Source organism: Pinus tabuliformis, chromosome 1_1 (genome assembly GCF_031772625.1).
Source record: "Pinus tabuliformis cultivar Carrire ecotype Pingquan chromosome 1_1, CPIR1, whole genome shotgun sequence".
In the NCBI taxonomy this organism is placed as follows: Eukaryota; Viridiplantae; Streptophyta; class Pinopsida; order Pinales; family Pinaceae; genus Pinus; species Pinus tabuliformis.
Genome location: NC_142297.1, coordinates 492,203,669 through 492,225,993, shown reverse-complemented (window position 1 = coordinate 492,225,993; position 22,325 = coordinate 492,203,669). Strand labels below are relative to the sequence as shown.

The 22,325-nt window shown below is 36.0% G+C and overlaps 1 protein-coding gene and 1 long non-coding RNA gene across 3 annotated transcripts; one reads left to right on the top strand and one right to left on the bottom strand.

Annotated features, from left to right (window-relative positions):
* Positions 1-18,883: 18,883 nt before the first annotated feature.
* On the top strand, positions 18,884-19,309 carry LOC149213930 (putative anthocyanidin reductase). Of its 2 annotated transcripts, none has more exons than XR_016250368.1 (2): positions 18,884-18,972; positions 19,058-19,309. XR_016250368.1 is itself a non-coding variant. In XM_089390827.1 (2 exons), the coding sequence occupies exons 1-2, from the start codon at positions 18,929-18,931 to the stop codon at positions 19,289-19,291; spliced, it is 270 nt and encodes an 89-aa protein (XP_089246953.1). In that variant the 5' UTR covers positions 18,891-18,928; the 3' UTR covers positions 19,292-19,309. The 2 variants fall into 2 exon arrangements, 1 of the variants encoding a protein (XP_089246953.1); XM_089390827.1 differs by having other exon boundaries at positions 18,891-18,964.
* Positions 19,310-21,281: 1,972 nt separating this feature from the next.
* On the bottom strand, positions 21,282-21,859 carry LOC149213929 (uncharacterized). The gene is made up of 2 exons (XR_016250367.1): positions 21,650-21,859; positions 21,282-21,561 (listed from the first exon to the last, which is right to left on the bottom strand). It is a non-coding gene; the product is annotated as an uncharacterized LOC149213929 (long non-coding RNA).
* Positions 21,860-22,325: the final 466 nt, after the last annotated feature.

Here is a 22,325-nt window from a genome sequence, read left to right as displayed (position 1 = left end):
CAGAGGAAAAAGATAAATCAGTAGTGGTATATCTTGATGATATCACAGTCTTTTCAAAGAGAGAGGAAGATCATTTAAAGCATCTTGAAAAGATACTATTGAAGTGTAGGAGGTTTGGCATTTCTTTGAACCCAACCAAAAGTATCTTTGCTTTGACTTCTGGTAAATTGCTTGGGCATATCATTTCTCAAGAAGGAATTAAGATAGATCCTAATAGAGTCAGTGCTATTTCAAAGTTGGATTTGCCAAGGAGCAAGAAAGAGGTTCAGTCTTTTCTTGGTAAAGTTAATTTTGTTAGGAGGTTCATTCCCAACTTTGCGGAGGTGGTTAAGCACATCACAAAAATGCTAAAGAAAGGAGCAGATTTCAAGTGGACAGCTGAGGCAAGGAAGTCATTTGAAGAAATTAAGAAAGCACTCACTCAAGCACCAGTTCTTATCAGCCCTGATTTCGCCAAGGAATTTCTAATATTCACATATGCCTCTGAGGATACAATTGCTGGAGTTCTATTGCAAAAAGGAAATCAAGGTACTGAGCAGCCTATTTCATTCTTTAGTAAAACATTGGCTAATGCTGAATTAAAGTATAACATTTTAGAGAAGCAGGCATATGCATTGGTAAAGGCAATCAAAGATTTTAGAATCTATGTGTTACATTCTCATATTGTTGCATTTGTACCCAGTGTTGTTATTAAAGAAATTCTTACACAAGCAGACCCGGATGGTAAAAGAGGAAAATGGATAGCCAAATTGTTGGAATATGATGTTGAAATTAGTCCAACTAAATTAGTGAAGGGTCAAGGGTTGGCAGAGCTGTTAACTCACTCAAATATAGACAGCAGTGACATTAATTTCAATGCAGAAATATCAGAAATTTTTGAAGAAGAGGAAGAGTTGGTTCAGATCAATGAAAAATTTCTGATATCTGAATGGTATAAGGATGTCTCATTTGTTCTACAGCACAACAGAGCCCCTGACAACCTTTCCAAGTCTAGAGCTCGTTTCATCAAGCTGAAATCCCTTAGATATTTTGTTTATGAGCAGAATTTATTTTGGAAGGATGCTGGAGGAATTCTATTAAGTTGTTTGATTGAAGAAGAGGCTGATAGGGTGATTGAGGAATTTCATAAGGGAGATTGTGGAGGCCACCATTATTGGAAGGCTACTGCTAATAAAATATTGAGAGCCGGGTATTTTTGGCCCACCATGTTTAAAGACATTTACAAAAAGGTTGCAGCCTGTCATGAATGTCAGTTGTTTGAAGGTAAAAGGAAGCTTATGCCTATGCCACTAGTTCCTATTTATGTAGAAGCACCCTTTCAGCAGTGGGGGCTAGATTTTATAGGTGAGATACATCCCTCTTCATCAGGCCAACATCGGTGGATACTTACAGCCACTGATTATTTTACAAAGTGGATAGAAGCGGTACCAACTAGGCAAGCTAATGATGCAGTCATTATTTCCTTTTTAGAGAATAACATCTTATCAAGGTTTGGATGTCCACTCAAGCTTATCACAGACAATGCTCAGGCTTTTAAGTCTAAGAAAATGATAAATTTTTGTCACCAATACCATATTACTCTTGGTCACTCAACAGCCTATTATCCACAGGGCAATGGTCTAGCTGAAAGCTCAAATAAAAGTCTTGTGAGGATTATCAAAAAACTGCTGCAAGAAAACAAAAAGACTTGGCACTTAAAGCTGAAGTATGCATTGTGGGCTGATCGCATTTGCACTAAAAGATCTATTGGAACCTCACCTTATGAACTTGTGTATGGAGCAGAAGCTATTTTTCCAACGTCTCTTGGTGTACCAGTTATGAAGCTAATTCAAGGACTTGAAGAAGAGCCAAATGCCATACAGCGGAGGATTAATCAATTGATAGCATTACAAGAGAAAAGGAATGAAGTGGTTGAAGACTATCAACAAAATCAGAATAGAGTCAAGAGGGCTTTTGACAAGAAGATTAAAGATGTGACCTTTCAGATTGATGACAAGGTTTTGAAGTGGGAAGCCAAGATTGAAGAAAAAGGCAAACATGGCAAATTTGAGAATTTATGGAAGGGGCCATATTTGATCTCTGCTTTCCATGGAAACAATACTTATATTCTACAAGAAGTTGATGGATCACAGTATGCTGGTGGACCTGTTAATGGCAGGTTCTTAAAGCATTATTATCAGTGAAAAATCTGCCAAGTAGTCCATGATCATTGTAAATAATCATTTTCTGAGTGTTTCATGTTAGTAATAAGTGACAAGCTGAACAAGAAGACTTTAGCCCGAGGAGAAGGCCCACAAGGTTTGAAAGGGATGCTCGTCAGCCATATGTGAGTGTAATAAATGGATAAAGGCACTGGTACTGCGTGTTCTTAGTGTACCACAGGGGCACACTATCCCAAGTGGAGCCACTGTTATCACTTAGAACTATAGTTCATGTATATAAGGTTGTCCATAAGTTTTATATAAAGCTTTTAAGTCTTGTGAATAGGTTTATTGGTGTATGTCAATTTGAAATTTGAATTTCAAAAGGTATTGATGTGAATTCGTGTAAAGGAAAAATCATTAGACACCCTCCATCATTGTTAGTTAAAGCATGTCATGTCATTGGTACTTTGCGCAGTTTCGCAGCGCAGGTTTGATGTCATTGGTACTTTGCGCAGTTTCGCAGTGCAGGTTTGATTGGTCAGTTTAGCTGCAAAATGATGTTTTCGTTTTTTCGCAGCGTTCTGTTTGTCAGCGATTTCGTAGCGCATCTTGTTAAATTTGAACTGCCCGCGCTACGAAATCGGGGTTTCAGGGTTTTTTGTAGCGCTTTTCCTTTGAATGTCAAATCCGAGAGAAGTGAGTCATGGGTCCGTTCATGATTGTCAGTTTACGTCCTCTCCATGTCATGATAAACCATTATTCCGCCATAAGATCCAAAGTCATGCATTTGAGTGTTAGTTTAAGGGATGTTACAAGGAATGGTTATATCATAATGGGTTTTTCATAATATGTAAACATGTTTGCTGTATGAGAAGCCCAAGTTCTTATTTAAAAGGACTACTGCAAGCGAGCCTGCACTCCAAAGTCGAAGTTTGTTTTCGTGCTACAAGCTACCATTAGTTTCCTGTGTGAAAATATTCAAAGCAGGATGGAAAGGAGGGAACACCGATCTGGTAAGTGTGTGAGGACAGAGCCGGAGGGGTTAGATGTTACTCTCAGGGATGAAGGTGTAGCAAGAGCCTTTCGAAATGCTGGCTGCTGGCGGTTTTGCGAAAAATTGAAGGGAGGACATGCAGAAGTGACAAAGGCTTTCGCATTAAATTTCACTGGACTGAATTCGAAGGTGGCAATGTTAGAGTTTCCGGTGTCTCCTGAAGTTATTTCCACTGTCACTGAAATTCCAAGGGGTGGCCAAGAATGGTTCAAAAAACTTCAAGTTCGACATGAGTCCCTGCAAAGAGTTTTTGAAGGAACCTTATGTAGATGAAGATCTCACCAAAGCGGTGTCAAGGAGTTATATAAAAGAGAATTATGCTATGCTCCTCACATGCATCCAGAAATACCTGACATGTGAGGGTAGGTACAATAAAGTTTACTCCTACCACTTCAAACTTCTGTTACATTTCACAGGTAAGGTTTCAATAGACATACCTTTCTATTTGTTCAGGAGCATTAGCAAAATGTGTGATAAAATTCAGTTAAAGAAAGATGGTTGTGAAACATCCCTTTTTCATCATGGTCTAGTAAAGTTGCAGGTGTTGGATAGTTTACAAAAAATTGGTAGAGATTGGGATTCATTTGTGTTTATGGCTGGCTTCCCAAGAAAAACAGGCCTCACTCCATTGCCTGTGAGAGAAAGGGAAGAAAGGAGTGAAGAACCCACTTTGGCTGAACTTAGAAGAGAAGTGACAGACCATAAGAAGCCTAAAACTAAATCAAGGAAATCAGAGAAGTCTGTGGCAGCTAAAGAGACACCTGAAGCATCAGTGGAGAAAACTCCTAAGTCATCTAGAGTATCTGAAAAGGAAACCCCTAAGTCATCATCTAAGGAAACACCTCAGTCATCAAAGCAGAAGATTCAGAAAAGGAAGGATGAAGCTAAAACAAGTGAAGTTGAAAAGATTTCAAGGGTGAGAACCAGAGGTCAACTAAACAAGGAAAAAGGAAAGTCAGTCACTGTGGAAGAAAGTCCTATTTCAAAAGGTAGTTTAAATGACTTACTTGAAGCCATTGAACTGGAGCAAGATCAGCCAATACAAATTGAACCACTATAATTTGAGCAAGATCACTCGGTGCAGCCAATGCATATTGACCTCACTCAGTCCTCACCTGAAAGTTCTAAAAAATCAAGGGCTTCTAAAAGATTGAAATTTGAAGAGCCAAGTAAAGAATATGCTTTTAAGCCACGCAGACCAGTTACAAGAAGGCAAATCAAAGAAGTGGAGAAAGCGCAGAAAGAGAAGGCACCTTTAGAAGTGCCTAGGACAGAGGTACTTGAGGTTTTCACCGGAATAGTTCAAGCAGCCAAAAGCAAGAACAAGGATAATAAGGTTATCATCAGTCAAAGTGGAAATGTTATTGCTATTAAGAAACAAGCTGGAGCAACAAAGGAAGAAATACCTCAGATTAAAAATTTTTCTAAGGAAAGGGCAGTAAGATATACAAATTATAAAAAGGCTGTAATGAAAGGCAGAACAAGTTTGATTAACCAAGCTGACTCAGTATCTGATGCATATGTGTGGACAGTGCCAGCTCTGAAGCAGGCAAAAATCATGAAACAAATGAATACAAGCTTAAGAGCAGAAAACAAGGTGTTAAAGGAAGAAGTTAGCAGCTTGAAAAGGAAGCTAGGCAAACTAGCTAATTGATCCAAGGGGAAATTTGCCTTCCAAATTTTGGTAAATTTTGGCTGTCATCATTTTGAAACTTTTTGAAACTTTTTGAAGTCCTTACACCTGTGTAAAATGGCTGAAGAAATCACAGAGTTAAGTCATTGTTGCTTTAAGGTTCATATGCTTAGTTTTGATTACCTACAGCAGTTTCGTAGCGCGCTACGAAACTGCTGTAGATGACTGTTTATGTGAAAAATTTGAGATTGAGTGCTGAGGTCAGCAAATCTTAAAGGGATGACTCGAGGCTAGCATGGAGATTATAGAAAGTCATTCAGATGTTTAAAAAGGTGCCAGGTGTAAGTATTCAAGGAAAAGGTGAAATTTTGTCTTTTGTTAAAGTTTTCACTTTATGTCCGAATTTTTAGGGTTCTGGTAGGGTTGCCGAGGTGTTGAGTGGTACACTTGTTCAGTTTATGAGATGGCCAGATCATAAGATTTCTTCCATCATACGTGACTATTAGAGGATTAAATGGCTTGAAGCATGATCTTAAATGCATGAACACTAATGGGAGACAGAGACCGTGAACATAGGGTACAGATTCTTATTTGTTGATGAATCATCCACATATCAGGCATCCGAAGCTGCTCATTCAGTGAATGTTCTTCCAGCTTGGCTTGGCTATTATTGAAGTGCTACAGGTGTCAAGTTTCAAGAACGCATCAATGCACACGAGGAGATAGACTTGAAGTTTCAATGGAATGGAATCCTCTGTTTTCGTAGCACAATACCTTTGTAATTAATTAGTTTGTTTAAGATATAGATAAGATAATTAATGATAGAATTCCGAGCTCCCTTCATGCTTGTTGAGGAGTCTCAGGTAGTAGTATTTTGGTTTGCTATATATAGAAATGACTCTGATGTAAAAAAGGTTGGACATTTTATACAAAAACAGAGTTATTTGGGCCATTGTAAGACTTGTGACAGTAATAGTAAAACAGTGTTGATTTCTTCTCAAGATTCTCGATGGATTATTGTGTTCAAATATAATGATGGTGTTTTATATTTTATGTTCTTTTACAGCCTTGTTGTAACACAATCACTCAGAATTCATAATCTTATGCTCTGACTTCCTGTGTGTTTGGCAAGCTGTGGTTTTGATGGAGTATGTTTGACATGTAATGCAAAGAGCCTTGACTTCCATGAAATGACTATGTTTTTCTTGTTTACTTAGTATATGAGACTCCATAGCCCAATGAGAACCAGTTTGATATGTTTCCAACCAGCTTTTGCTTTCATGACTGAGTAAAGAGTTAGCCATCTGTTGTAGTGAATGATTTTTATCAAGAGTTTGTGAGAGAGCCCTCTCTGATCAAAAAGGCTAAGCTTTGATCTAAAGTTAGGTTGAAAGAGTTACATGAAATCTTGCTTGGTTGCAGCCCTCAGTAGTGATTTTTTGATAACAACAGGAAAACACACAAATTCCTAATCCTCTTAACCTAGACCATATCCCATTAGTCGATTAATACTTCAAAATCACGGATATTGAGTGTGAATCTGACATGCTCAATCTGCGCAATTGTCTCAAGCAAACATACCTTGATTCAGAGGATGAAATAAACCTATGGGAATCAAACCTTCATCTGTACATGTTTCCCCAAGCTCATTCTTTCCCTGATTTGGTTATTTGGTGTCAATCCAAGTATAATCCCTGGCAAAGAATAATGGTGGCTCAGAATGGTGACATTCTGATAATCATCATTACTGAAGCCATAAACAAAATGCTTTTGATACCTGAGAGTGATTCCCTCATTGTTTTCTCCCCTGCAACTCTAATTGACCTATATCATAAACTTACATTCCCTCAGAGAGCTTAGATCTTTGAGATTTTTCTCCCTGAAGATGCTGAGCTTCCCAAGAAAAATCCTCCTTACTCATCATCCATGTTTCCAAAGAGAGCAAAGCAAATTATTTCCCTCATTTCCTTCCTGTTAGGCTACCAATCAGATCAATGGGTAGACGAGGCTATCTTAGGTTATTTGTCTATCTTTTCAAAAGAAAACAAGCCTACCTTCATGTATAACTACAGTCAATTTTTGGCTGATGTTATGCGTGAGAATCTTATGAAGATCACAGCTGAAGGAGTATTCAAATACTCTTCTGCCTTATTTCACATGTTTATTTTTCAGCAGGGAGACAAATTTCCCATTGTTTTGCGCAAGCAGGATGAGCAGCAAGAAAATCAATCAGTTATTCATTGGACCTTGTTGATAAAAAAGAACTCAACTGAGTTCAAATTTGCAGATTTCATAAACTGTTTCATTCACCCAATAGCACATCTTTTCAGCAGTCAAAGTGAACCAAGAGTTAGTCTCGAAATCAAGAGGATCTTGCAAATTAGCGATCAAGTCAGAACATGAGACTGGTATCTCTACCAGAACTACACAAAGATCATAGTATATGGGTGTGATTTGGCTCCATATAAGCTGCCAAACTATGTTCCAATGAGAATTTTCTCTTTGGAATATATCAGGCAAATGATGAATATGGATGAGCTACATTTTATCTCAGGAAAGAGAAAATCATAGTCTAAGATTAAAGCACAGGTTGAGTCATTCATTTGCAACACCAGATCAGTTGGCTTAGAGGTATATGCCATACTAAAATAGATGGGTTTTCAACTCAGCTTCACTTGGTGCTATGATCCATTCAACATTATTTCAGATTTAATGGTGGAGCTTAAGCCTACTCCTTATAATCACACACCTAGGCCTAAGATTGAGAAATTTAGAAATCCGGAACAGTAGGAAGAGAATAGTATTCAAGAATTAGAGGAACAAGTCTTGCCTCCTTCTACTCATCAAAATCTAGTTTCTCAAACTAAGCTTGACAAAAGGCCTAGGGAAGGATCATCATCATCAACAATTGGAGAAAAGGAATTCATCCATTGCCAGAAGAAACCAAGGATTGAATCAAAGGGTACTACTACTACTGCAACTCAAGGTCAAAAGGAGCTTATTATCATCAATCTAGATGATTCACAAGTATCTATAGGCATTGAGGAGCATGTAATTACTACTCCTTCTTCCTCTTCTACTTCACAAAATTTGCTAGAAATTACTCAGTCTGCTGGACCAAGTGAAACAGAGGAGTCAAATGTTTTCACTAACTTTCTTGAGATCAAGCAGAAGAATGAAGCTTTAAAAGCTAATGTCTATGCACAGTTCTGGAAGGAAACTTCCACTTCACAACATATGTTATTGACAACATTTGATAGTGAGAAGGGGAGAATGCAGATTGCCTTTATGCAAGCTCAAGTACCTATTCCCAAAGGTTCTTCTAATTATAAGAAAACTATATTCTCATTTGATGCCAATCAGATTCATCCAATTGACCAAATGGACATGCATAGGAAATCTGGTGAGATGTTGTTCTCAACCATGACCAACACTACTATGTCATTGTATAAGCTTAAAACTACTCTGTCCAATGTGCAGTCTCAATTGAAAACTGAAAAAATATCATCTCTGGCTAAGGATAATAGGGTTAAGTCATTGGAGGACTTAGTCATTAAAATAAGATATGACCCTACTAATGTAAAAGCAGCAGAAGATATAATTAGAAGGAAGAACATAGATATTGCAACATCAAGAAAATAGTTGAAAATGCCTTCTACAGAGGACCCCCAGACTAAGGCAATAACAGAGACTAAACAACATAAAGAAGAAATTCTCAAACTAATAATTGAGAAAAATGTATGGATTAAAACCATGGAGGAACAAATTGAGAAGTTGTTTAAAGAAAAAGAGCAATTTACTCAATTATCTATAGCCCCCATCATAGCTATTCCTATTACATCTTCATCAGCCATAGTGGAATCTACATTGACAATAGAGGATTTGAACAAGCTTTCACAGGAACTCATTCATCAAAAGAAAGAGAATGAAAGGCTCCATAAGCAATTCTAGACTTTGGAAGCATAGAAAATAAAGAATGACAATTTGTATGTTGAGGAAATGCAGAAAACACACAGGTTGAATAGAAGGATCGAAGAGTTGCAGAGTCAGTCATTGATGGCATAGACCTTGGCCCAAGCCAAGGAAAGCATTTGGGCAGACATTAGTCAAGCCATAACTAAAATATGGCCATCCATTCAGATCATTTTCGAGCAGGAGGAACTCATAAAAAAATGTCAAGTAGCCATTGATGAAGTGAAATAGTTGCTTAAAGATAAACCAAGTGAGGCTACTGATATGATCAAAGTTCTTAATTCAAAGAAAAGGAAAGAGTTGGAGCAAATACAGATTTTAGACAGAATAGAAACCACTTTGGAGATCAAGAAGGTTCTCCAAAAGAAGAACTTCATGACCCAACTAGAAACTAAATGTCAAGCATTAAGGACCTATGTTCAAAGGTTTCACTTTAAGTTTAATTTAATTAATCAAAGAGGATTGCCAGTATTAGTAGCTCCAAATGATAGGCTTATCAGTTTCGAGGATTACTACCAGAAACTTTATAGCATAACCACTGATAGATCAAGTTTTGCAGGGATAAAAGGGAAATTACAGGGAAGCAAAAACTGGAAGCTTTAGATTTTGATTTGACCATTAAGCATGAAATAAACCATATTTTTATAAATAAGCCCACTTTTGAGAAATAAACAGAAGTAGATGAAGTTTACAGGAAGTTGGTAAATCTCATATACCAAGTGAACAAATATGGGATCACTTTTGCAAAGTAATTGACAACTTTCATCTTCAACCGACAGAGAGATGGGCAACACTTTTTGGGGACCAGCCATCAACAGATTCCTAAAGAATAGTGCTACCACTTAGCAGTTTTAAATTTCCTATTATTTTGTACTATATTTGTAAAATTTTGTAAGAAATATCTCTAACATATATTTAGTTTTGTATAAATATCTCCTCATTTGAGTTATTATGGGTTGAACCCTTGTTTGAACTTTGGAGAAAAATTGTAATCGAAGCTCGAGATTTGCTGCAATTAATAAAAGGATTCTGAATTTGCCTTCTATAGCTTGTCCTTCCTATGAGTTTTTCATTGTGATATTTCATAATGTTTTCTTCATATATTTAATTATTTATGAAAATACATGGGTAAGATCAAACTGAGTTTCAGTCAGTCTTAAATCCCCTGTGGAGTTATAAATATTAATCAGGGACTAGTTTATGAAGCTATATGTTATTGTAAACTCCCCTTTATCTATTAATTGCCACACCCTTTGCATTTTCTTAAATATATTTTGTTGTGTAAGTAAACATTGGTTACTTATATTCATTCTTATGGCCAATTAAATATTTTGTCTGAATATTTAACAAGTTATACTTCAACAAATTCTACTAATCATCCACTTTAAATCAAATTGCTATTTTGGACAAATAAATAGTTGTTTTAATTAATTCTACAAGTAAATAGGTTCAAGCACATGTTTTAAAATCATTCATAACTAAGGTCATCCAAAAACTTTTGAAAACAACCAAAATATTTTAGATGCTCTGGCATGACTAATTGACCTAGAGTCATCTCAGAGGACAACAATTTCTAGGTTTAGTTTCTTGACAATTGCTTCAGAAATAAGGTTGAGTTGGGATCCACTATTAAACAAGGTATCAACTTTTATATTTTTTGTAATCATCTTGCTATGAAAAGGCTCAATTATTTCTTTATCATTTCCAGACTCAATAGACTTACTAAAAGAACTAGTACTTGCAATAAAAGCATGTTACCTTTCATTTCCATGGTTGTGATTTTAGTTTCATCACCTGAATAAGAGCTTAGATATTATTGAGTCGTTGCAACAGTCTTTTGTTTCCCCTTGTTGTTGAACTTATTTGGTCTCATTTCTAGATGTAATTTCCAACAATGGTCTTCTTTTGAACACTGTTTACAGGTAAGTTTCTCTCCCTCTTTCTTGACAGTATCATTCCTTTTTCTTTTTCATTTAAAATTCCCCTTTCCTTTGTCTCTAGATTTGGATGACTTCTTGCTAGTCTCTTGAGGAACATTCTTTCCTCTTGATTCTAAATGAGTTGTCTAAACATATACTTCATCTAGATTGGTGGGATTAAACATAAGTATAGTATGTCTCAAATAACTATGTAATACACCTATGTATTTAAGGAGAGTGCCTTGTGAAGACAAATCTACAAGATTAAAGTTCTTCTTCTAAATTCTTGTGTGTAACTTTAAAAACTCTCACATTTAGCTTATCTAAAATTTTTCCAATCAATGATTTCATTTTGCATATAAGCTAATGGATAAAATTTCCTTCTTAATGCAGCTACAAAATCATTCCAAGAAGAGATAATTTTACCACTTTTCTTCAAATCTTCTTCAGTTCTAGCCTCCCACCAGATGAGGGTTGCACTTTTCAAATTATCCAACTTTTCAGCATTTACTTCCCCATTGTACATAGGCAATTCAAACTTGACATCAAGCTTAAGAAAAGGAGACTCAACATGTCCTTTGGGAGATCTGGGAGGAGTATGTCTAGGTGTTGAAGGAGGTGAAGAAGGAGATGAGGATGAAGGTGAAGATGGAGGTGAAGGAGGAGGTGGTGGAGGGAATAGAGGCTTGATCCCATCACCACCATTACCTTTTGGATGGTTTGAAATCTCTCCTTGCAATTTTGTTCTCCTTTCATTATACAAGACTTTTACCATCTCTGACATATCATAGAAAGCCTTTAAGAAAGCTCTCTCATCCTCAAATATCAACTCCTGTCCTTATTCATGTGCCATGACTGGTGGATTTCTTGGAGTTTGTGACCTCCTTGAACCAATTTGAGGGTTTGGTTCCTCAAGCACTCCTTATCCTCTCCTCAACTTAGACCTTGTTAACATTCAAAAACACTTGAAAAAATAATGAAACCTTCAAAACAACCATGCTCTGATACCAAACTGATATGAAATTATAAATTTGAAGGTTTCTTGAAAACATTTTCAAGCTAGTTTATGTCTTGTGGGAAATGGATCAATTTGCAAAAGCATGTGAACTTATTGATTTTAGTTAAGTTTTGCAAATATAACCAAAGAAAAATAGACAATATGCAACATCACACGAACAATAATTTCATGACAGAGTTCATCCCTCCGGGGCTCTCGGGGTCCATCTTCCATTGTTGGCCCTTTATATCATATGCTCAAAATGTAAATTACATCAACATACAATGCTTAAATCACAAAAGTAATACTGCCATTATGTCCAGAACACCCAAAAACTCTTGTGTAGGCTTTTCTTGGGCTCAAAAAGGCTGAAAAATGGCCAAGATAAGCCTCATTGCTCCTTTCTCGACTATTTCTCCTACAAAATGACTAAATTGGCTAAACTAGCCATGAATTCCTCCTTTGGTTGATCCGCTAGGTGACAAATCGATATGTTTTTTATGCGAATTCCACCATTAATTGTGCAAATTGTCAGATAGTTAGTTGGGCGTCATGACCCCAACTACCGCCCCTTGTAATAGTCATATGTGGGTCATGTGGCTGTCAGCTAGGCGCCACATGCCAACCCCTCCTCTGCAAGCCCCACTAGTGGTTATATTCGTTAAATGGGACCAGGGGCTAGGCTAACTGCCCCACTCCATTTTTGTTGTGGTCCTATGATATACGATATAACCAGGGGCTAGGGTCGATCAAGCGAGCTTGCCAGCCTACGCCCCCCCTAAATTGTTGACCATATCAAAATAAATAAAAAGGACCTGCTATGTATAAACGAGAAACATGGTTGGTGGAACAGTAAAGCACTTGGTTAATTGTGGTGAGGTCGTGGGGTCGAACCCAACTAGTCAATTGATCAACCCAACAATATTTTGCACAAATATCGAGGGTCGCATGGCACCCTCCCATTGGGCCACATGGCGCCTTTCGTTTGGTCCACCCAAAACTCAATAACCAATAAAATTATGCCGCAGACCTATATGACCTGCCATGTGTTAGCACCAGATTGTCCTATATGTCCATCGTACCTACCCAATTACCTTGCTAACATCAGCGCCACATCAATGTATGACCTACCTAGTAAATAGCTCAGTAAACCCTGCAAGTTAACTTCTTAGCTATTAGCAAAACACTTTATAACATGATAACTTTCACATAAGGTGTCAGATTGATGCGATTCAAGCGTTGTTGGAATCAGAATGACAAGATCTATGATTTGGCACTAGTTTCGAGCGATTTTGACCACTTTTATTTTTGATCATATTTTTGATTACCTGGATCAACTCTCCACATAATTTATCCTTTGTTGTGGCTTCTTTCTTGCTAGATCTCCACACAATTTATGTCCCTTCTCACTTGATCTCTCTAGCCTATCCTTTGGTTAGTATATATACTTGTCCAAGAAGTGTGAAACCCAAGTGGTGTGTCCCTTGGCCTTGCTAGCCAACCTGAGTTAACTTGCCTCATAACTAAATTAGATTTATTAATTCATTTTCTTGGGTTTCAAGCCCTCTCCTTTGCGCCCAAAACCCCAAACTCAAAACCAAAGACCCCCTAGGGATTTCCACTTGGAAATACCTTTCGATCTACCAAATCTCACACCATTGACCTTCTCGATTGTGAGTATATAATGCAAAGCCACATTCTTCAAATCTTTCTGACTTCTTTTTCCACCTCTTAGTGTTTTCTTATTGTTGTATCTACTTTGGGAATTTTTTCCAGGGGGATTTATAAATCTACTTCTACATCCACTCGCCTTGTGACTGCACAAAATTATAGAATTCAACTTCATATAAGAGAGGAGAGAATGCATTGCTCTTGAAAGCATAAGAATTCCTCAAGCTAGGAATTAAGAACTAACTAGTCTAACATTTTGATTGCTAATATATTTGTAGGCTTTACAATTTACAGCCTTATGACCAAAATTATGACATGAGAAATAATAGCCATAAAAGACATTTAAGTGCCTAAAAGTGTACAACCTCCGTGGAAGAGTGGTTTTTCTATACCCTTTCTATTTTTCTTGTTGATTCTTTGATTTACCTTGAAAATCATTTGTGGAGGTAATGGGATCATTTCTTTGCTAGTTATGCCTTTTGTCAATGTCTATGTTTACCTCACTTGATCTTCCTTTAAGCAAATTTACATTGATGTTGTGATCTCCTTTTTTGGGGACTTTGTGCCTGACTCTCTGTTCGAGATATCATGGTGTTCTTTGTAACCCAAACTTGTCTCGATTGTTGGTGATATCTAATTGTTGAGAATATTATTAAGGGTTTCAGAGCCCTTTACAAAAATTCTGCCAATTTAATTATTATTCATTTAATTTAAATATTGATTTTAACATGTAGGAGTTTTATACGAGAGCATATTAAATGACACACAATTATTAATTTAGTTGATAATATAATAAACTATATACACATTTCCTACCAAGTAGGAAATTTTGTACATTTTTAATTCTATAAGATAACCCAAATCCATAGGTAAAAATAATTAACAAGTTGATTAAAAACAATGTATAGATATTTTTCATAAATAGTATAAGTTGAAAATTAAGTATGCAAAGTGTATATATATATATATATATATATATATATATATATATAGATATCTATATATATATATATATATATATATATATATATATATGGAGTATAAGTACATTTCACATTTTTATTATGATAAAGAGTAGGGTGATAAAGGGTTAGAAGGAAAAAGTAAATTAAGATACAATGAGGTGATAAACCTAATTCTCCAAAATAAAAAGTATCATTTTGTCCTTTTGGAAGATCAGTAGATGTTGGATCCCCGCCCTTTCATCCTAGTCTTTCTCTCCCTCCCCTTTTCTCATCTTCTTTGCTTTCGTTTGGGTCTGTCCTTCTTTTTTGTTAGGTGCTCTTCTTCCTGATAGATTTTAATAAATATGATCTTATCTATATCAAAACTATTATATATTATTATATACTATTTAATTAATTAATTGATTAATTTATTATTCTATTTATTTATTTATTTTAATTTTCATTTATGTAATTGATTTTTATTTATTTACACACACATATATATATATATATATATATATATATTATTATTATAGGATTAATACTATATAATTACTATATTTAATTACCTTCTGAATATTTTATAAAGTAAGGTCCTTTATCTAATTAATTTCCATTAAATTTATATATAACTTTTTAACCGACCAATAAGTTACCACCATATTAAATTATTTCTTTTAAAAGTTACTAGTTATTATAACTAACTAGCCCCCTTTATATTTTATTTATACCCTTTATATTATACCTTTCAACTATCTTTTATTATTTTTATTTATATAAATATTTTTTTCCAATAAAATTTAGTTACGATAACTCACTAGAATTGCCTCATATATAATTATATTTTATATTTTTATAAACACACACACACACACACACACACACACACACACACATATATATATATAAATCAGGTCCTTAATCTAACCAATTCTTATTTAACTATTAAGAGAATTAACATATATATATATATATATATATATATATATATATATATATATATATATAGATATCAGGTCCTTAATCTAACCAATTCTTATTAAACTATTAACAGAATTAACATATATAATTATTTCTTTTATAATCTAATTAACTCCCAGTAATTGATCATTTTGACTTTTTAGGCCTGGAGTCAAAAATAGTCGTTGATCAAGATAGCCGTTGGAAGCTCTGCTCAGACTATTTAGCATGCATAGCTGGATCTGTTTCTTCAACTTGTCCTGACGATGAACCACACTGGTCGGTTCAAAACGCGTTGACAAATGTCTCTATTTATGTGATTTATGCCGAAGTTCTACTTATAAATAATATGGATCACAGAAGCCTCAATTCAACAAAATAAAGATTGTTAAAGTAAAAGAAAATTCTCATGAGCTTCGTAGTGAAACTAGGCATTTGCCAATTGCCAAAACACCATCGAATGAAAGAGTTTGTCACATTTGCAACACTAAGGGAGTTTAAGATGAAAATAAATTTATCTTAGTTGTCCAACTTATACTCACATTAGATCTAAGTTTGAAAATATGTCATGTTACCAACCATCTTGACCTTTTAAGTTAGAAAACTATGGTGATCTTGGCACACTTCTCTTCATGATTTTCAAGCAAAGAAATAAAGCACTAAAGAATTCCAAATTATATCTTACCTTCTGAAGATTTGATAGACCATTTCGATCTTAGTGGACATTAATCATCATCATAATAATGTTCTTACAATTCAATCTCGTGATTTTTAGTTAGGAAAACTATAAGAAAAGTCTAACCACATACTTCTCCTAATTAGGAATCACTCTTGATCAAAGTTTGTCATTCCATCAAAGATTCTCAATATGATAACATCAACATTATAAGTCCTCCTTGACATATACTTCAGGTTTGTATCACATAATATCTCCACATTAGCACTTGTCTCCTTTGAGGTTTATAAATCCTAGTCATGTTACATCATAAAGGTACATGGCAAGATAACTCTAGCACTAGCATCCAAATTTACATGTTCGTCCTAGGATTTTAGTCCTCAAACCCTAGGTCTTCAACTCCTTCATTAGTGCAATCACCAAGACATCCATGTAACATTAGCACTGGAATAATTGAATTAAGCCATCCATGATATTTCCCTAGCCTTCATGCATTACACAAGAACAAGGCTCTAAAATAATCCAATACATTACTTTGAGTCTCTACATTTTCTACTAGGGTGAAAATCTTAACTCTAAAACATAAGCCATAAGATAATCCATCATCACATCCAACACCATGTTCTTTTGTAAGGTTTACTTGCTTAGCGCAAACCCTAGCATCCCATAAGAGAAAAACCTAGGATTATACAAGAGAACAACTAAGACACTTCTCTCTATTTGATCTTCTCCTATATTTCCTCATGAACCCTAACACCTCTCTATATAAGACTTCTCTAGGATTATTTCAAATAGTAAAGTACCCAGATGATATTGAATATCACTAGCGCTCCCTTCTCCCTTCATATACAATAAGTGAGGGTTTTTAACATAAAATAAGCACACAAATCCATACAAGTAATTGATAAGGCAACCTCTCATGGAGCACCCTACAATACAAGGATGTACAAGTGTCAAACTAGGGTTTATATAACCCCCAAAATGAAATTCCGTCTAAATGTAATCCTCCTTGAGCTCAACATTCCTCAAAGATGGTGCACTTGTGAACATTTTGCTACTTCAATGCTCCCTCTTCCATGATGGTTCACCATCCAAGCATTATCGTGTAAGGGACTTTTCATCTACTTGTGTGTCACATATCCTCTCATATTCACAATTTTTCTCTCCCATTTGTTAATGTAGTCATTAACATCCAATGCTCCTCCTCAAACATATGTGTTTAGGTCCACAACCAACCTCCATAAAATATGCACACCAATCTAAATGTGCTCAAGTCTAATTTCTAACCTCCAAGGTGTGTATAACATGGTCCCAAGCCCCTAAAACTAAGTGCTATTCTTCAAGTGCCTAGTATTCATGGTCTCTCCTTTCATGAAGCAACCAAATCCCATATTATATGCATTCAATGGATTAATCATCACATTAAGTGGCAACCTCCTAAATAAACATACTCATACTAAAAATTCCCACCCAAAATAAACTATTTATATATCTACAAAACATTATTTTTTTAATAAAATAAAATACTTTTAAAATAAATAATATATTTTAACTCTAAAATTATATATATATATATATTCAATCATTCATGCGAGAAGATTGTTTTGTGATCCTTTCACTAGAGGAATCTCGAATACAAATACAAGTCATATCGTTTTTCTATAGATAATCTGGTCCAACTTCCATATAATGGGAGGATGGGAGAGATAAAAATTGTGCAAACAAATTTTTCGCGGGTTTTTTAATTATTTAATAATGAAATGGTAAATATTAATTATTTATATATATAGTTTTTTTTTTTTTTTTTTAATTTAAATTTATGTATATATATTAAAAATTAATTTATATAATGAAATTATAATTTTATTTTAAAATTATATAACTAAAATTTAATAATAATTATTCAAAAAATCAGAGTATAAAATTAGATAACCAGATTTTGATAATAATTGTCATTAAAAAAGTGCAAAATAAACTGTTTAAATTCACAATCAAATTGTGTACTTGCTCCCACGCATGAATTCAACGTTATGGGTTGTGATGGCTAGACAAGTGGCGCAGAGAGCCACATCCTACGATTGCGCCGGGAAACTAGTTTCTACGTTGTCGTTGTGTGTTTGCTAATGGAATCAAAAAAATCAAAAATATGGAGTCAGAGTCGAAGACCTTGTTGGCCCGATTGAAACAAACATATTAAAAAGTTACATTTTCTTATATTATTTTTCTTCTACTAACAACTTTAGATGGGTCCATTTTTATTAGTCCCTGCCATCTGGCATCCGGCAGGGACTATAGTAACCGTTCGGCGGGGAGATAGCATTAAATCGCGGGGTTGTTTAGTGGTATTATCACTTATATGCTAAAGTTTGCAGCCGATCTTCTGTTGGCCATCTTATTTGGCCTCTTCTCGAGGCGGAAGAGGCCGGACCATATGTTAAACTGATACTTACCCATATTCAAGTCTCCCTGACGGTGTGCGGTTTAGTTTTAATGCTGACATTAATCCCTTAATGTTTAATGTTAAGTGTTCAATTCGTTGTCTGCTAACTTGCTTGTTCTTTCGCTGCTAACGTGCTTGTTCTTTCGCAGGTGTCGGCCGTATGGTCAATGTTTGCATGGCGGGAGGTGTCACTCTGCATGCACAACAGATGCTGATTCCCCGCCCACTTTCCCTTGCTGCATAAGGGAACGCCTGAACCGGATGAGTCGAGCAAAGCAGTCAACCGAGCTCATCGTCTTTTCTGTACTATGCTGCCTTTGGCCCTGCGCCTGGTCTTCCTTCTTTATTGCATTCCGTTGCATGTTAGCTTCTGCTGGGGTTCTGCTGGGGTTTGTTCAACTCGCCATATTCTGTCGCTGCCGGGAGCCACGGAGAGGCTTACGCTTTTCAAAGCTGACATTAATGCACAAGGCAGCTTCGATTCTGCCGTTCATGGCTGTGACTTCGTGGTTCACATGGCCACTCCCACGGATTACACCAAAGATCCAGAGGTAAAGAGGTAAATAATTATTTAGGGTTCCCATTCAACTTTGTGAGTATGGGGTTTTAACTTCTGTTTTTTTTTTCCCTTTTTTGCGCTTCAGACTGGTGTTATCCAAGCCGCGGTGAATGGGAGTCTGGATATTCTGAGCGCTTGCACTTACACCTCGTCCATAACCGCAGCATCTCCCCTGAAAGACAAGGGCGAATACATGGACTTCGTTGATGAATCTTGCTGGACCAATGTTGATCTCATCAGGCGTGAAAAACCCCCTTTCTGGGTAAATGTTCCTTTTCGAAGAGCAATTAGTAGTGGCGTGCTTTTTTTCTTAAATTAGGTTCAGTTAATGGATAGAATAACTCTTTATTCCCATGCTGAGGTCACAAACAATCTGTTGAGAAATCCTGGAGAAACAAGGCACCAGACACAAATATTTAATCTCTGCCTTATTTTTTCTATTTTTGCTTTTCATCTGATTATTGCGCAAATAATGAAATTTCATATGTTTATCCTAATTTCAAATGTGTTCACAGAACCTAATTTCAAATGTGTTCACCTTGTCTGTGAGTACTGATCACTGTTTTTCGTTGCCACTCTACATCTTGCTGCTGCTGGTGGGCATTTGAAGGTGATGGATGAATTACTTGAAGGTGAGTGCGCCCTACAAAATGAAGTAACAAAATATAATGCTATAGCATAAGCCAAGACAAAACAGAAGCAATCAAATTCCATTACAGTATTTTTTTAACAATGAAAACAATTTAAATGCTGCTAAAAGGATAATTTCCAAGTCCTCAAGCTTGAAAGTCACCAGCGAAAGAATTCCATGGATTCTTCCAAGAACAGCAGATCAAGGTTTCAGACACCCCGAGCGTCATCGCCATCGCCTTCGCCTGCACCTTCGTTCGGGAGCAGGAACTGGAACAGCCCCAGATTCGAATTCGGCGAACAAAATGCAGTCCTTTATATGAGTCTGCGGCGCCCTCAGAAGACAGTGGCCGCAGCCTCCAAGTCCACCGACCACACCAGTGGAATCTGCCTCGCCGTTTCCCACGCCTAAGGCAATATCAGTGAATCCAGTGCTAGAGAAATACTTACCACCATCAACATCATCGTTTGACTGGTGGAGAGTGGCTTCACGCGTGGAGAGCTACTTCTGAAAGGGCTTCACGCGTGGAGTTTTAATGAGTCATTCGAACGTGCCACATACACCTTTGATTTGGTTCCTAGTCATCACTCACGTCAGATAAAAGGGATTTTTCTAGAGTTTTATTGTTGGCATATGATTACATAGGGTGATTCCCGAATGGTCGTGCAAGCCTTGCCAGCGCATTATGTTCAGTGTTTGACTGATTGCTAACTCTTATTATTCAATTTATACTGCAAAGCAATTGCAGGTTTAAGACGCATAGCTGTACTGCAATATAATATATGTAGCGATATCTACTCTTTAATCAAAATTTGAACTTGGGAAAAAATTATTTAGTGTATTTAGTTGTTGCTGTTAATATTGATTACATAAAACTTGATTCCATTGAACCTTCTATTATGGTTTCCGGCTGCCTATAACATAGTACAGTCGTGAGCAGTGAAAATGATTGGGAGTCAAGCATTGTTTTTAGCAGACGGAATGGAGCACGGAACATTTTTCCATTTTTTATAACATCTGTATTAGATCAGTTCTTTTAATTACTAATAAATATATATATACACATGTGGACAGCAGTAATGTAAAGTTCTCCCAAACTCAGTTTGGATAAGGAACTTCAAGCTGAGGCTCAATTCCCCGATTGTAATCTCAAGTTCCTCTGATTACCATCTATTATTACCTTCCACATTAATACAATTCTTACATTTGTCAATATTTATTTATAACTGCAATGATTGTAATCCCAAGTTTAATCTCATTACCATCTATTACTATAACTTTTGTATCAATACAAATTCCTTTATTTGCCGATATTTATATATAGCCCCAGTGATTGTAATCTCAAGTTTAATCTCATATTTTGTCACTTCTTCACGCCACCAATTCTAGTAGAGAAGTTGATCTCTGGGTTGGTTAATGTATGCTTAATGTTCAGATGAATAGGTAGCACAAGTATCAAAGATACACAAGAGGCGCAAAAATACAGCAAAGAAGATCCCTTCCACATATAGTTGATAACTTTAGAGATTAAAATAAAGCCAAGAACAAAACAGACATAATTCTTTATTCTTTGTTTTACACCATTCTCAGATTCTTTCATCTACCAATCACATCATCCATGTCAATATCCATATAACAGTAAACATTATAACCCTCATGATCTGAAAAGTAAAATCTCTACATTCCATGTACATTGTCAATCCACTTGAATTTGTGTAATTTGAACAACATACATACAGGATTGAACAAGTGGCTGCAAATACACAAACGCACAGCATGGAAAGAAAAAAATCCAAATTAACTAATTCATATTTAAGTGTCTATAGGGGTGAGGAATAGAGAAGTACTTGCATTACAAGCATCTGTCATTTGTCTCATGATGCATATCGCCAGTGGAAAGAACAAACAACACTTTGAGCTATTGCTGTATGATACAATCAAGACGTTTCTCATTACTCCTGCAAAACGTCATAGAAAAATGCTCTGAGAACCAGAGGATTTCAATTCCCGACCCAAGAGAAGAATCACTGAAAGTATAGTAGTCACCTAAACAGAAATTTGCATGCACTTTGTGTATTCAATTTGGCAGCAATACATTGCACTAGGAATAATGTGATGTAGACTGATTTGTACAGGGGTGCGATGACCCCAGTTACAACTAGACATACACAACAGTTTTGAAGACATCCCTATGCACACAGCTCGTTGCCCACCCAGATATCATATCAAGTTTGAAGCCCTCCTCGGGATATTAAAAACTCAGTTCATTGTTTTATGCCATTGACTATATATTACAGGCTCAACTTCACGCAGGGACTCGCTGCGTCGCAGCTCCCCTTGTTTGGCGTTGGAGATTTTAGTTTGAATGGGGTGAATTTTTTTTGTTCAAATTTTCAATTTTTTTTTAGTTTAATAGGTTTTGGTAAGTAAAAATTATAGAGTAGCAAGGGAAACGGTATCAACTTGGCTGTTGAGGAAGCAAGATTTTTCATAGACAACTATTTATCTACACAATTCTTTCTACAGTCACAAGTAAGGAGCATCTGGTGCATGGCTAAGAACAATGTTGATGAGAGCACGTTGCAGGTGGTACTCGCCTACCCTTATGGCTTCGAAGACATAGATTGCATTGCATTACAATAGGGTGGAGAGTGTTTTGACCTTGATAATGTGTAGACCCATGCTTCCTATGCCTTCAACAACTATTAAGTTAAGAATGGGA